General features: G+C 40.8%; 1 protein-coding gene and 2 pseudogenes across 4 annotated transcripts in view; all 3 read right to left on the reverse strand.

The window, feature by feature from the left end:
* Positions 1-278: 278 nt before the first annotated feature.
* LOC148724017 (uncharacterized) lies at positions 279-12,885 on the reverse strand (annotated as a pseudogene). Its single transcript, XR_015992079.1, has 5 exons — positions 12,777-12,885; positions 12,550-12,629; positions 11,924-12,096; positions 11,288-11,339; positions 279-1,498 (listed from the first exon to the last, which is right to left on the reverse strand). The product of XR_015992079.1 is annotated as an uncharacterized LOC148724017 (transcript).
* LOC148724018 (uncharacterized) lies at positions 2,040-5,901 on the reverse strand (annotated as a pseudogene).
* The window catches only part of LOC111337466 (uncharacterized), a 10,307-nt gene continuing 5,391 nt past the window's right edge, over positions 11,362-16,277 (reverse strand). For all 3 annotated transcript variants that reach the window (XM_088732733.1, XM_088732734.1, XM_088732732.1), the window contains 4 exons: positions 13,440-15,414; positions 13,046-13,303; positions 12,550-12,629; positions 11,362-12,096 (listed from right to left, as the gene is read on the reverse strand). In XM_088732733.1, the coding sequence (XP_088588859.1) occupies positions 15,071-15,414 (344 nt within the window). In that variant the 3' untranslated portion in view covers positions 11,362-12,096; positions 12,550-12,629; positions 13,046-13,303; positions 13,440-15,070. The remainder of the gene's footprint in view (positions 12,097-12,549; positions 12,630-13,045; positions 13,304-13,439; positions 15,415-16,277) is intronic.

Here is a 16,277-nt window from a genome sequence, read left to right on the forward strand (position 1 = left end):
CTTTACGAACAAAGAAATTTTAATTTTTTTTCTATAATAAAAGCAGAACGATTTTCCAGCTTAAATTTGACCTCGACCGAGGATGTTGACATAGTTCCACATTTGACGTTAAGTTTATCTTTCTTCATTTATTCTACGCAATGTTCTCAATTCATACTTAAACAGGGAAAGAGTGCCTACATTTTGGATTTCTATATTCAGCGAATTAAAAGATTTAGGTCCTTGGATACAGAAAATTGGTGACAATATGTAAAACAAGACGCCCATATATAGACCTTCGACATCACAGGCCACAGCTTCCTCAAAACACTTTACATAAGTAATTACAGAGGTGCATATTTTGTTATGAAATACGAAACTACTTTGAGGACAAAACATCAGATCATAATAAACAGGCAAGCTGTACCTATGGGAACCTTAACCATATCTCCTTGCTTTGACCCTTTTACCTGCTAGAAGTGATTAATATGTAACCTCTCCATGTAATATCCACATAATATCAAGAAAAAAGGTAATGAGAATAATCAAACTTATCAGGTAGAAGCAACTATAACTTACACCGAAATGTGTAACAGCTAGAGAGGAGTATAAACAATGAGATCTTGGGAGTTAAAGGGTTAACTATCATAATATAACAGACACACCACATTATCTAAGACACCCAAAATGCCAATCTTAATATTGCAGAAGTGTATCACTATACTACTATATAAATATACAATTCCCTTTTTCTTTTTATAATATCAGTACTAGGGAACTTAACTGAGCCAGTTGTGAATTGTCATCTTGAATTATATCACATTTGTTGAGTATAATATATGATGAAACAAGACATTCATCAAGTACATAGCACCTGACTAATATGAATGTAAGGATACTTTCTGAAAACAGTTTAACATTACCCATAAAATCTTTCTTTTCTACCTCTGAAGTCCAATGCCTGAGTACTTACTAGCTAGCACACAAATGGTGAAAGTAAAGGTGAATTATAATCCACTATACTGCTTTGCTTAACATCTAAAACAGTTGTGACAGTAAAAACACTGCTATGACCACACTGGCGTAATCCTCTTCTCTCAGAAGATTTTTTATTGATTATTCTTAAAGCAAATAAAAAAATATTATTGAACACACAACTCCGCAAATTGAGCAAATTGAAAAATTAGATATTAGCAGGTACTGCAGATCCTCATTTGTCGTCATTATTTTGATCCACTCCAAGGCGCCGTTTGTTCAACAAAATGGCAGCTGGCTCCTGGTTTTCTCGCTGGCCTCTCATTATGTCAATAACGGGGTCAAGGATGTTTCCCCTCGTCTGAATTGAACGTAAAAAAAAGGCGTTGAGGTATCTCTTCTTGACATACTCTCTACCTCTCGCTGTCGAAGATCCTGTGCTGGTAAAGGTGATCACATGCACAGATTGGATCACCAATATTTTCCAGGTGAGAAACATGGCAAGAACGTAGCCCTTTCTTGTCTTCGTCAGGGATGGCAGTGACTGGAGATGAAGAGGTTAGGAAATTAGAAGAATTGTAAGGAATAATTCCTTTTCAGTGGAGACAACCCAGCCTACTTCTGATCACTATAATTCTCGAAGGGTTAAAAGAACCACAACAGGCAAAATAACAGCAACAGCAACGTCTGGGGTGAACAGGGAAGGGTTCCTGAATAGACCCTTCCATTTATTACATTGCCCGACATGGCAAACAATGTACACAATAACAACAAACAATAGGGAGGGAAGGGAGGGGAACGAAGCTGGGTTGTGTTAAAGTACATGTCAGACAAGCTGTGTACAGCGCATGTCAGCAAACTCGCCTCAGGTCTCGCTGGAGTTAAATACAAACAATAGCTATTATTTTTGACTTAACTCTCAAGGGGTTAAAAGAGCCCCAACAGGCAAAATAACTGCAACAACAACGTCTGGGGTGAACAGGGAAGGGTTCCTGAATAGACCCTTCCGTTTATTACATTGCCCAAGGGAGGCACGACCTAACCCCAGACGACAAGAAAACTAAGAAAACTACAAGGAAAAAATACTAAAGAGACGAAGTCAATTGTTTAACTGCCAGCATTCTGTCTTTATCTGGGATACGAATGTAGGACCTATAAGCGTCGGATTGCCAACCTCCTAATCGTTTAATAAGCTCGGCAGGGATTTGGGCTTGAAAGGCCAGAGTGGCCCCACCCGATCGAAAACTGTGTCCACTGAATTGGGATGGGTCCAAGTTGATTTTGGCCGCCAATAATTTAAGCAGAGTCAAACTTTGCTTGTGTTAGAGGAGTCGGGCCTCTTGGTGCTAGAACGACAAAGGCTGGACCCGATAAAGGGGCAGGGACTAAATTGAAGGCATGCTTAAGAGCTGTGTAGGGACAGAGTGGGTGCTGGGCGATGCGAGGTGGGGGAGTTGTCAGAATGCGTTGGCTAAATTGGATTGTTTTCGACCATCTGGTGATAACAATGGCCCAGTCGGCGAAGAAGACGATGTCACCTCGACGCAGGTGCTTTGATGGGTTGAAATGAGTTGAACCTCTACACAATAGGTTAGCTTTTCGTAGGAGGCCAAAGAACGCTACCAAACAAACTGCCCAGAAAGTGGCATGCCAAGGATTATCCAAGTTTAACTGGTTCCTGAGGGCTAAAAGGATTTGAGGAGTAATTGGTTTCGTTTGAGACACTGTCAAACCTTTGGCACGTTTAATTCCTCGAATTGTAGTTGCTAAGTGAAAGTTATTTTTGGTTGGGTCAGTAAGGCCATGCTCAAGATATAGGATGCGGACTGCATTGAAGTAGGCTGGTATCGAGGACACTGAAAGTGACCTTGCCAGGAAAGCTGCATACCGATTAAGGGTTAAGTCTGCTGCTGGGAGAGGTTGGTAGCCACAATATACACAAAAGGAGAGGTATGAACGCAGTTGGCTCATACAGGTAGACTTGGTAGTGGGAGCATATGCTTGACGTCGGAAGTAGGCAACTTCACGGTCTAAATGATGCACATCCTTTGGATCTAAGGAGTGCAAGAGATAATGGTGACATATGATATTTTAAGTCTTGTGATGTAGGGGACTGAGAGAGCCATGCTTGGAACTCCGGCCAGTGACACATATCATCAAGGCGTGAGATACTATCTGCTAAGGTACTAGTCGATCCTGGAATGTGGTAAATGAATAAGCTGAAGCCAAAATAGGGAACGAATCCAGGCCATGATGAGTGGACAGCGGGATGAGCCTTTGTTTAGAATAGCAGCAGCCACCTGGCTGTCGAACTTGATAACTACACGGTAACCTGACCAGAGAGGTGCCCAACGGTGTGCTGCTAAAACAATTGTAAATGTCTCTTTATAATTGATGTGGAGAGGGTAGAGAGCAGGGTTGTCCAAGGCCCAGTTAACATACATCAAGTCAGTGTCCCACACGCACCCCCCACCAGATAATGAGGCATCAGTAAGCACAGGTGTATGGAGCTCTGGGGTTGCTGAAGGGGACAGGGTTTTACAGTTATGTGCGGGTAGGAGGGAGGTCCACCAGAGAAGGTCAGCTCTTGCACTCAGGTTCAAATAGATGCGATGATACGAACGTTTAGCAGAGTTTGCTAATGTGATAAGCTGCCTAAGAAAAATGCGGCCCCCATCGGACAACACGTGCTGCCCAGTTAAGCTTCCCAAGAAGTCGTTGAAGGTGCAGTTTGGAGCATTAAGTTTCAAGGTTGTCTCCTTGCAAAGGGACAGTAACTCAGACATACGATCAGCTGGAAGGCGAAGCTCGCACTTAACAGTATCGATTTCAACCCCGAGAAATGTCAGGCATTGGGCAGGATAAACAACTTTGATCCAGTTAATGGTAAAGCCAAGGGTTTCCATTAAGCTTAGTAGCATATCAAGGGCGGCCTTGCAGTGAAGCTGAGTCGGTTCAATAATAAGGTTGTCATCCAGGTAGGCCAGTACAGTATACCCTTAGTTGGCCATCATACGACAGACCGCTTGTGTTAGACGATGGAAAACCATGGGGGATGCCCTTGCTCCAAAAGGAAGACGTTTATCAAAAAGGTAGGTGGGGTTGTGAGAACAATTGAAACACCAGGACATTCCGGTAATTCGCCAACTGTTCGGGTGGGTACCAACACTTCTGTAAGCGTGTTTAAAGTCAACTTTTGCCAGCCAACAACCTGGCTGACAGAGGTTTGCTGCGTCGTCAACAGTAACATACTTGTAGTGGTCTAAATCTATGTATGAATTGGCATTCATTGTGGAGGGTCGGCTGTAATCCATGATCATGCGTACTTCGTCAGAGTCCTTTTTTGGTACAGCTCCAAGTGCATTAATAATAGTTGGCATATGGGAGTGGTCTGCAATCCCAAAGTGGTCCTGCTGAAGACCTTTAACCAGTTGCACTTCAATTTGATCTTTAGAACTAGGTCGTAGGGCAGATTTATTATTTTGTGTAAAGGCGTGTACAACTATGGAGTCAGGGGGGAGTAAATGAAAGCCATGTTGAACACTATCTTGGATAAATTCGATTTCTGGACCATGTAAAAGTTCGGATGCCCAAGTCTCAAATATGAGGTCCGTGGAGACCTGGGCTGCTTTGGGCTGCTGCATAGACTCAGAAAGGGGCCCTGCGTTAATAAGTGGACTTTCCCCACACTCTGCGGGATGGTGTGTTGTAAAGGGGGGAATGTTCCCTGCATGTAAAGAGATGGACGAGATATCTCCTGAGAGTTCTTCAGTCAAAGTAAAATTTAGAGAAATCTCTGCAGATGAGTGTGGGTTTACAATTGGGGGGTCTTGAATGGCAGCGGACTGGTGCTGCCATTGTGGATGGGTTCCAAGACATTGCGGCTTGATGCAAACATGGTCATATCTGCAAGAAGAGTCAAAGCGGCATCCTTTGCGCCATTGGAAGTCATAGCAAACTTGCTTCCCTGTTGCTGGATTTATGACCGGGCGGGATGGTTTCCGAGGAGGGGAGCGAGTGGTTGTAACAGTGAAGCTATCTGGTCTATGAAGTGTTTGATGAGAGATGAATTGACTGTCAGTTCCCCATTTACAGTTTGTGGCAAACTGCATTCGAAGGTACAAATCATCGTACTGCATCACTTTTGGCAGGGGATAGCATTTGGCAAGTTCAGAAATCTTTGAGCTGTGTAATATAATCGCAGATATCCTGGGTGGAAGATAGGAGGCTATCTTTTATGAGAATATACATATTACGAAAGTTAGCCGCTGACCACTGAGGGAATGAAATTTTGTCAAGTGAGGGCTTCTTTTCTTGAGAGGATTTCAAGATGATTTTTGCGTCACCCGAGGTTCCAAGCATAGTCTTTCTATCCTCTTGTAGAACTATGGGAAGGGAACCAATGAAATCAGGGATAAGTAATGGATGCTTACCTCTAGAAGTAGTGGGTTCCAACAGCTGACACCTCGGGTCTTGCTCTTCTTCAGTCAGGCCTTCTAGAATTGGGTCTCCCAATGAGTCCATAAGGGATTTTAGCTCAAGCTGTCCGTTGGGATGTTGGTGTAGGTCTTTTAAGGTTGGTTTTGCGGTTGGGTTATCGTCAGGCTTTGTTGATTTTTCTGTCGCTACCATCGTGGGGCAGCTGTTCCGCGCTGAATCTCGTTGTAACTTTAACAGCTCGAGTATGGTACGAGTGAGATCTAGTTCAAGCTGTAAGTTGTGGTTTCGGAGATCTGCGATTGTTCTGTCTTGTTCTACTGCCGGCTGCTCGAATTTACGATTCTTCGGGGAAAGATCTTGGATTATCGACTCAACCTGACTTAGTTCGCGTTTGACTGCTTCGCTTATTTGCAGAGGTGTTGCTGGTTCTGCCAGTAAGTCGTCCATTACCTAATCTGTAAGTTTTATCGGAGGCTTAGTTTTCCTGCTGCTCTTTCTAGTTCCCATGGTGCAGATATAAATAGCACACACTATTCTAAATAGAGGTGAACAAAGCTAGGTTGTGTTAAAGCACATGTCAGACAAGCTGTATAGAGCGCCTGTCAGCAAACTCGCCCCAGGTCTCGCTGGAGTTAAATACAAATAATTAACAATTATACCACGAGCGTGCGTTGGATATGAGATGATAGATAGCCAACGAGGCGCGTAGCACCGAGTTGGCTATAATCATCTCATATCCAACAAGCGCGAGTGGAATAATTGTTTTATTAAAAACGCCCCCAAGAAATTATTATTTTGTAAGAAGAAACTGGATTTTTTAGCTCCCTTTTGATTTTAAGCTGATGCGTACGCTTACCATATTTGTAGATTATGGTATATTGGCTAATATACCATAATGGCTAAGCCAATAAAAAGTCTTGAATTGCATTATCCAATGATCCAGTTTTTAATAATAGCTATTATTTTTGACATAATAGTGTCCTAAATTATTATTAATGACGTTTACTGATGTAAAGTAAGGTACCTATCTTTACACTTATATAATCGTCTAATTTATTTTCCCTCTTTGCCTTACAGCATAAATTGTCTTAATACTAATTATTTTCAATATTTACAGTGTTATATGTTGGGCTACCTGTGCCCTTTTTACCATATAAGGAAAAACTCCTGTTTAATGGTAGTTTATTTAATGTTATACTTTCGAATATATTACATCTCGCGACAAGGACGGGATCATGAGTATTACTGGAAATATAACTGAGTTCGATAAAGCAAAAGAAAGCTTCGATTCGTATGTGGAACGCCTCGAGAATTATATGGTGGCGAACCAAGTAAAGAAGGAGCAACAAGTCGCAGTTCTGCTGACTGCGATTGGAGTAGAAACCTAAGGGTTGTTGAGAAACCTGGTAATGCCGGAAAAACGTAATACCATGGAATATGCCGAACTAGTTGCTCTTCTGAGGAATCACTTAAACCCCAAACCTACCGTAATCGCCGAGCGATTCAACTTCCACAATCGGTTTCGGAAAGATGACGAAAGTGTGGCGGATTTTGCAACTCAGCTAAAGAAATTAACCATTCACTGCGAGTTTGGTGATTCCTTTGACGATGCCTTACTAGATCGTTTTGTTGCTGGACTTAGAAAGGAAAATATCCAACGAAAGCTTCTTTGTGAAAAAGTCCTTAATTTCAACGAAGCATTACAAATTGCCCAATCGATGGAAATGGAGGAACGGCAATCGGCGGAATTGTTTTGTTTGTTTGTTTTGTTTTAACGACTTTAACGGGTGTGACTAGACCCGGAAGGGTTAGTGCGAACGAAACAGAAGGTCCATGCGAGGCACCACCCCTCCCCCCAACTCACCCTGGATAGACACTGCACAAAGATAGACCACAACACCGGGCACTACGTGCCCTACTCTTTTCGAGGAGTGCGTGGGTTCTTTAACGTCCCACAAATTTAAATCACATGTAAGGGTTTGTGAGACGGGGCCTCCATTTATCGTCCCTATCCGAGAAGACTAGAAAGTCTGACCGTTTGCAGATACTAGTACAAAGGCACACGGACTCTCCGGAGTATCAGCAGCGGTTCCTATTCATCAAACTGCTAACAAATCAACTCGTACTGATATGAAAACACCCAAGGATCAAGCAAGGATCTGTTATCGTTGTGGATCACCAGATCATCTGGCCAATGTCTGCAAGTTCAAGAAGTATAAATGCAACTGGTGTGGAAAAGTTGGACATTTGTCTAAAGTTTGCAAAAGTAAAAGCACTAAAGGTGAACAGGAATCCCACGCAACTAACCATGTTGAAGCTTCTGAGGTTGAGGATGATCCATTGGGTATGTTTGCAGTTCATGACTGCATCACAGATGCTGTAACTGTTCCAATAATAATTGAAGGAAAAGAAGTGAACATGGAGGTGGATAATGGGGCTGCCGTCACAGTTGTTCCCAAATCAGTTTATTTGCAACATACAAACACTTAAGTCTGTCTCCTTGTACTGCCCAGCTCAAAACATATTCTGGAGCAGTTTTACCTACCCTGGGAGAAATGCACGTCAATGTAGAGTTCAAGGGTCACTCGTTGTAGCTGAGATTGTTGACCAACCCCCGGTGTTAGGCCGAAACTGGCTCAGTGTGATTCGCCTCAATTGGGTGGAACTATTCAAGGTATCCACTGCGATAGAGGAGCTAACTACCAGGTATAACTCGGTGTTTTCAAACTATCGAGGCAGCATCCAATAATTCGAAGCAAGAGTCAAGGTTAAATCAGATGCAACCCCAAAGTTTTTTAAGTCACGGCCCCTCCCATATGCATTAGAGGGGGCTGTTGAGGCTGAACTTGAACGGTTGGAGAAAGAAGGCATAATTTCAAAGACAGACCACTGTGAGTGGGCGGCACCCATTGTGGTGGTACCCAAACCAGATGGGTCCATCCGTATTTGCGGGGACTATTAGGTCACCATCAATCAAGACAGGGATGTTGACCAGTATCCATTGCCGACTCCTCAAGAACTTTTAAGTGCTCTAGCAGGCGGGGAAAAGTTCACTAAATTAGATTTGAAACACCCACAAAGGATTATTTCACTACCATCGCCTACCGTTCGGAGTTGCAAGTGCACCTGCTATCTTCCAGTCTACCATGGATCAAATACTCCAAGGGATTCTGTTACATTGATGATATCCTGATAACTGCACCTGCTCAGGAGGAACACTTGAAGGTTCTTGAAGCAGTGTTACAACGGTTGTCCAAGTACGGTGTTCAACTAAAGGCTGAAAAATGCTCCTTTATGCAAAATCAAGTGGAGTTCTTGGGTTACCTAACTGATAAAGAAGGAGTACATCCTAATCCTGAGAAAGTCAAAGGTATCATGGGAGCTCCTATTCCTACTTGCATCTCTGAGCTGAAGTCCTTCCTTGGCATGCTTCAATATTATGGGAAATTCCTTCCCAATCTATCTACCTTGCTTCAGCCACTAAACAACCTTCTACGAGAAGGGGTGAGTTGGTTATGGGGTCCTGATTGTCAAAAGGCATTTGATGATGCCAAGCAACAACTACTCTCAGCTAAGGTCTTGACCCATTATGATGTTAAATTACCATTGGTCTTGGCATGTGATGCTTCATCATATGGCATTGGAGCGGTTATCTCTCATATCATGGAAAACGGAGAAGAACGACCCATAGCTTTTGCATCTAGGACCTTGTCTTCCAGCGAAAAGAATTATGGTCAAATTGATAAAGAAGCTTTAGCCATCATCTACGGGGTCAAGAAATTCCACCAATATCTGTACGGAAGAAAATTTTTACTTGAGACTGATCATAAACCACTTCTTCCATTATGGGACCCAAATCTGCGGTCCCAACGTTAGTAGCTGCTAGACTCCAAAGATGGGCCCTGATCTTGTCATCTTATCAGTATGAGATCAAGCACCAAGGCACTGATGCTCATGCTAATGTTGATGCACTTTCCCGGCTGCTGGTTGATCATGTGGCAGCCTGTCAGGGAAGTGAACTTTATCATTTTAACTATGCTATTAATGATCTTCCTATTACCTGTAGGGACATTGCATGTGCTACTCAGGGGGATAAACTCCTCTCCACTGTTGTGCAGTTTGTACAAAATGGCTGGCCTGATCAATCATGCCTACCCGAAGAACTTTTGCCATTCTTCTATCGTAGGAATGAGTTGTCACGAGAGCAAGATTGTTTACTATGGGGAATGAGGGTTGTCATCCCAGATGAGTACAAATCAGCCATGCTAAGCAGTCTACATGAAGATCACTCCGGCATTTGCCGCATGAAAGCCCTAGTTCGGAGTTACTTGTGGTGGCCCAAACTGGACACTGCCATTGAAGAAACTGAACGTAATTGCAGCGCCTGTCAGGAAGTAAAGAAGGGAGCTGTTCCTGCCCCACTTATTCCATGGAAATGGCCTACTAGAGTCTGGCAGAGGTTACACATTGACTTTGCAGAATATGAAGGAATCAACTACTAGCTTATTGTGGATGCCCATTCAAAATGGCCTGAAGTATATGTGACCCAGTCAACTACTGCAGCAAAAACTATTGAGCTGCTAAGTGGTCTGTTTGCGTCATATGGTTCCCTGAAGAGATTGTGTCCGATAATCGCCCCCAGTTTACCTCTGATGAATTTAAAGTCTTCATACAGTCAAATAGTATTATTCAGACCCGGATACCACCATATCATCCAGCCTCCAATGGTGGAGCTGAGAGGTATGTGCAAACCCTAAAACAGGCCCTCAAGACCAGCAAGCTCCAGAAGGGGGCATCTTTGCAAACACGCCTGGCTAGCTTCCTCTTCTCTTACCGAAACACCCCTCACACTGTAACAGATCAGACGCCTGCTACCTTGTTCTTGAGATGCTAACCTCGCACCGAACTCTCCTTGCTACAACCTAAACTGGCCCGACATGTTGAAGAAAAACAAAGGATGGAGAAAGAACAGCATGACCAGGGTCGCCAGAAGACCAGAGAATTCCTACCTGGGGATCAGGTGTTAGTCAGAAATTTCCGTGGGAAGAATAAGTGGAATAGAGGAACTGTTCTCCTTCGCCTAGGTCCACTTGCCTATCAGATAAAGGTTGGGGATCGAATGTGTCATGTACATGTCGATCACCTATTGTCTGCTGGGAATTCCCATAGCGACAGCAATACTGGGGGTAGCCCCACAGTAGAGGTATCTTTTCCTGTGTCGACAACAGTACTCCCTACCATGATTCCAACTGGGGATACCAGTACTCCCTGTGAATGTCCTCCTATTGAACCAAGAGAGTTACCTGCATCCCAACCCACCGTGTCTACTACACCAGGAAGAGCTGACAGACCAAAAAGGACAATAAGGCCTCCAGAACGATCGAACTTATAACGAACTTCAGAACTTTTAGTAACTTGTTGAATTGTTGACATTTTCTTTGCTAAGGGGGGAGTTGATGTTATATGTTGGGCTTCCTGTGCCGTTTTTACCATCGAAGAAATACCTCGTGGTGAGCTCGAGCGAGCCATAACAGAGAGCGACCAACCATCACTGTTAGTGTGTTTAATGGTAGTTTATTTAATGTTATACTTTCGAATATATTACATACAGCTTAAATGACATTTTGTACGAACTGTAAAGCAATTGGTAATCATCACATGATAGTGTCATACACTGCAAAATCTTTTCAATGCTCTAAGAGTTGTGTAAGTTCCAAAATCATGGGGATTACAGGGCACTTTCTTGGATGATGGCCAATATTTCATTTACAAAGCAAGTGGTTTTGTTCAAAGACATCTAGTATTTCATGACTTTCAAAACATTTCGGTGGAATATTTCAGTCAAGACACAAATCGAAGTTTCCTTAAATGCATATAAAATCCTGTAATTAACTAATCATCTGCTGTGGATTATAGAGTCAAGGTGATGTATTTGCTTTGTAGTACTAAACCAAAACAATACAGAACCATCGAAATAAATATTTATTGATCATTCTTTCAGCATAATATCATAACGATCAGCATTATACTTCAAGACATTAGAGTTTACATTATTGGATAAAATGGATGGAAAGATCATAAGACACATGAAACATTAATTGCTATAGCTTTTTTGATTGAAAAAATATATAGTCTGAACCTGAAACCATGCTTTGTGGGAGTATAAAATCTAAAACAGTCTCTTCAATGAAATAAAGAGAAGCATTAAATTTAATGATTGTGTAGTCTCCAATTAGAAATATTTAAATTGCAGGACGGGTACCGAATCCCTGGGATGACTTGTTACATATTAAATAGTATTACTATGATATCGCAATAGTGATAATCAGTAATGCTGATTGATCATTTCCCTGATGGTACTTTCAGGTTGAATACAACTAAAGAAAGAGACATGTATACATGCAACCAACACGTATGTTTGTGAGCGGAAACAAATTCTGTCTCTTGAAACACACATATGCTCACGAGAAATTCGATACTGACATGTAGGGTTTTTTAAGACAGTGAACCATTTGTAAGGACAGCTTACAGATATGGGCAGAGTAAAACGTAAATCTGTTTTTCCAGATTGGATTTTATGCGGATGTTGTCGCCAAAGAGCTTATCCTTCCCACCTGTGCATCTTGTAAGGACCGTGGTTGAGAATCCACATCCAACACGATCTTTACTCCTTTAAAGGATCTCAGAGACATTTGTAACTATCTGCAATAGATAGTGTTTATAAACGTGACATTGTCAGAAAAGTGCTGAACTAGAAATTGTAACCATAACCTTGGTATCGAACTGTACCTACATCAACTGTTATGACATTTGTGGCGTAAACCTGTAATCGATAAAACCATGTTTGTCGCAGGTCTTCTAAAAAGATGCTCTTATATTGAAATGGGATAAAGTTTACCACGACTCCCTCAGAATGAAAACTTATTCACAATCATGCAGAATTCTTATATTTTAACAAGCCGTTAGCTGGTTGAGAAACGTATTTTGTTAATCGATATGATTATGCAGCACATTTTTGTAACATTCGGTGACAAAAATACAGCTTTTAGAAACCTGCGTTGACGTAGTTAGAATGGCACACGCAGAAAGAGTTTTGATAGTGTTTGACGACGGAAAGACAACTTATAACCATTACATCTTAAGTAATTTTCTTACCTTTAAGTAAAAAGGCGAAATAAAGCTGCGTTTAGCGATCTGCCGTGGTCTTTGTGGTACTGCGTAGTAACTTAATGAAACTGTAATGAAACGTAATGTAATGTAATAAAACGAGGAAGTCATCGTTAGAATCAAGAGTACTACGTTTTTCTGAGATTTGCGAACTAAATTTCCCGCAAGAATTAGAACTTATTTTTGAATAATGAAAGATACAACGAAATTCTCACCACTTTCCTTAAGTGCATCGTGGTTTTTCAATGAGTTCGAGATCTCTACCGAAGTGATTGCTATGAAGAAGTTATCAAGCGTAAAGCTCGTGACAAATCCATCTTGCATTATTCTGTCAGATGATTCTTAACTCAATCCAAAAGTTCGAAGAACTAGGGGAAAATAGTCTTAGAGAAATCTAAATCGTCAAACCCCGCGGTGTAACAGCGAGATACGTCAATGAAACGAATAGTTGTACTAAAGTTTGTTTACATTATAGTATGCTCACTTTGATTGGTTCTTTGACTTTGTCTATCTTTGGCCGTCCAGTCAAAAAACGTGTCTTGTTTTGATCCCAAGGTCATCCAAGGGCGCAGGGCCAGTCATAGGAATTGCTTGTGATCGATAAGGAATTTGGCGGGAAAATTCCCGGCGAGAGTGATTATTGATTCTTATGAAACCGTTGAATGGCAATGAATTCTCTTCGCCTTCGTCGGAATGGACAGGCATTCTGCAACTTCGCGTCAGATTCCTCGAGGCGCTTTCACTAAAGGAATATGAAACGAATAAATCACACAAATGTTTACACACATTATTCACCAGCACACTCATGGTTTGCTACAAAAAATGTCTCTCAATACAGGGTCAGAGATCGAGCGAGATAATGGAAGAGTAGAACTGACCCTCTTGTCTGACAGGCGCTGATACTGACGACAACTGTCGGTGATTCCTTGGGGAAAATGGTATTGCAATTCTTGCATGTTTCGTCCAAAAATCCGTGTTAATCAACTAGTACTAGAAGATATTGTGAAGCTTCAGTAGTTTCTGAGTTGTGCCGAATCTTTGTCCTCGAAAGCGATTTAATACAACTTTTTGTACTTTGGACTCAATGAGACTGGAAAGGAGCCATAAGAAATATGATAACTAATATTCCACTGCGTAATCTGTAATGAACGAAAAAGCTCGTAAATAGCCTCAAGAGGCAAGATTACCAATATTTTGTACGGTTATCACTTCTTATTGTTTCTGTAATCCTTCTGTTTGTGCTTCAAGACTAAAAGCACATCTTGAAGAATAAGGTATTATAAGAGAATTACATGAATCCACGTAGATAAGTTATGTAGGTCAGGTTTTATGTAGCGACATATCTAGACATTCAGGAGCTAAATTTACTCTGGGCCCACTTGTTCCTTAAGGTCTTTTTCTTTAACTTCTTTATTTTTTAAATTGAAAAGAGTTACCTTTGAACCAAAGGACTCTGGGATACATAAGAAAATGAACTATTTGAAAAAAGGCAGGGTGGGCAATGTTATGTCCCTATACATTACAATTACGTATGAGCCAAAGTGTACTAGTCATGGACACAAAATCCGTGACCGCTGGTCTAAGATCACGTGAGCATTTTTTTTCGATAGTACCTTTTATGACGTGTGGTTGCATATTCAAAAAAATATGCTTGTGCTGTTCTTTTCTATTCTAAATTACGTTCCTTTGTTCTTGAAATTGTTTTACAGAATTTTGCTGCTTGTTTCCCACGACATAGATGCCAATAATTAACTCTAGCCGGGTAATCCTGCATGCCCCAAACCAAGAATTGTTTTTGGGAACAATAAGGGAAGTTGAAATTATTGTTAAAGTTGTATTTGTTTTGAATCTTCAGAGATGTCTGAGCGAGTCCATTGAGAAATCCAGATCTGGATTTTTGCTAATGCTGGATTTTGCAAAGAATTGGATCGTAGGGAGAAGCAAGATGCGTGCGTGCAATATGCAACGGAGAAAAGAGCAGTAAGATTTAACACAAAACCAGATGATAATTATTGGAAACTTTGAGATAAAATTTTAGGTTTCAGCAAGGAACTGATCTGAGTTCGCTTTAATGGGAGATATTTGTTAACCCGTAATGGAGACCAGGAGATTTGCCTTCTTTTTTTGTTTCGTTGTTTGTTTTCTGTTTTTTTTTTTTATTATTTTTTTTTAATGGAGGCTACCGAATAATATGGGAGAGTTAGCATACTTGATATTGACTGTGAAAATGATGAATTTTCCAGAAATTTAAGCTTTTACAGGAGGCTTGTTTGAATTATTTTAAAAAGTAATATTTAGTTCATTTTCGAACAGTTTCACATAAGCTCATTTTTTAGACAATTAGTTTGATTAAGCTAGAGCTCTTAAGAAGTCCTCTATTTTATATATATATATATATATATTTTTTTTACTTTTGTTGTCAATCCGTGTTGTCAATAGATAAGCCAGAAAGTTCGACAGGTCTGTCTAAAAGTGAAGTGATGAGAAAATCTCTTCATTGTTGTGAAGATTATTCTCTATAGCTGTGTAAATGGGGCTCAAGAACCTCCACAGCATCATAGTGCTGAATTTTCCTTGCTTGTAGAATTTGCACAGATTCTGTCAAAGTACACTGAGGTGACTTCACCATCAGTGCTTCTAACATAACAGTGCAAGGACTTCCATCCGGAGTCAACATTTCATTTCGGAAAATCTGAATCTCTTCCTCAGTGAATCCAAGGCTTGTTGCAACATGCCTCCAATTGCCAACTCCCTTCAGGGGCATATCGAGTTTCTCACAAAGAGCTTTCATTGCCTCTTCTGGGAGATCTTTCAGGCAGGGTGATGGTTTGTCTTGGTTTATGATCAGTGGACCTTTAAGACAGTAAAATGGCATCAATCAGCTGAGTTAAGCAACTTATTGGAAGTAAGTCACATTGTAGTGAATGAGCTTGTCTTGGAATAATGTAAATTGCAAAAATTTAAATTACAAAGAAAACAAGTGAGTAATTAGATCCTCAAAATCTTTAAATAAACTGAACTTTCTCTCCGAGTTTCTCACTTGTCTACAGTTTTAGGGAATTCTCCCTTCTGGTAGTGGAAAGGAAGACTTCTTTCTAACATCCAATGTGAAACCCTAAGTGGTCTAATTGGCAGACGGTCAAATGTACACAGATACTTGTGTTGGTCTTCTTCCACCAGGAAGACCAGTTTCTCAACAACATAAAAAACTAGATATACCTAGTTAATCAATGTTCAAAATTTTGGCATTTTTAATTTTTATATCTTTCTATCACAATTTTTTTTCAAAAATAAATCTTGGTTGAACATGGTTTTACTCTTGAGAATGAAAGCCACTATTATAGAAAGTATAACTTACGAATGACCATAGAAATCATTAAGGGGAGCTTTCTAACACTAGTACATGATTGATACACTATCAAGATCTATGTGAAAACGAATCCACCCATAATATACCACTTCATATGGTTTTCCCTTGATTAGCTGATAACTCAGAATTATAACTTTTGCAGAAATCATATTTCATGACTATGCATATATATCGACTCATAACCTCAGTACGGCTTATGTTATGCTGTATTCTGTACACTCAGGTTCTCTGTGAAAAATACAGGGCTACATTATGGCTATTGGAGTTAAAATGGAAAATCTGTAGTTCAGAAATACTAAGTTTTAGTAAAATAAAACTTCAGTTCAAAATTTCACTTTTTTGATCA

The sequence above is a fragment of the Stylophora pistillata genome, chromosome 9 (genome assembly GCF_964205215.1).
Source record: "Stylophora pistillata chromosome 9, jaStyPist1.2, whole genome shotgun sequence".
Lineage (NCBI taxonomy): Eukaryota > Metazoa > Cnidaria > Anthozoa > Scleractinia > Pocilloporidae > Stylophora > Stylophora pistillata.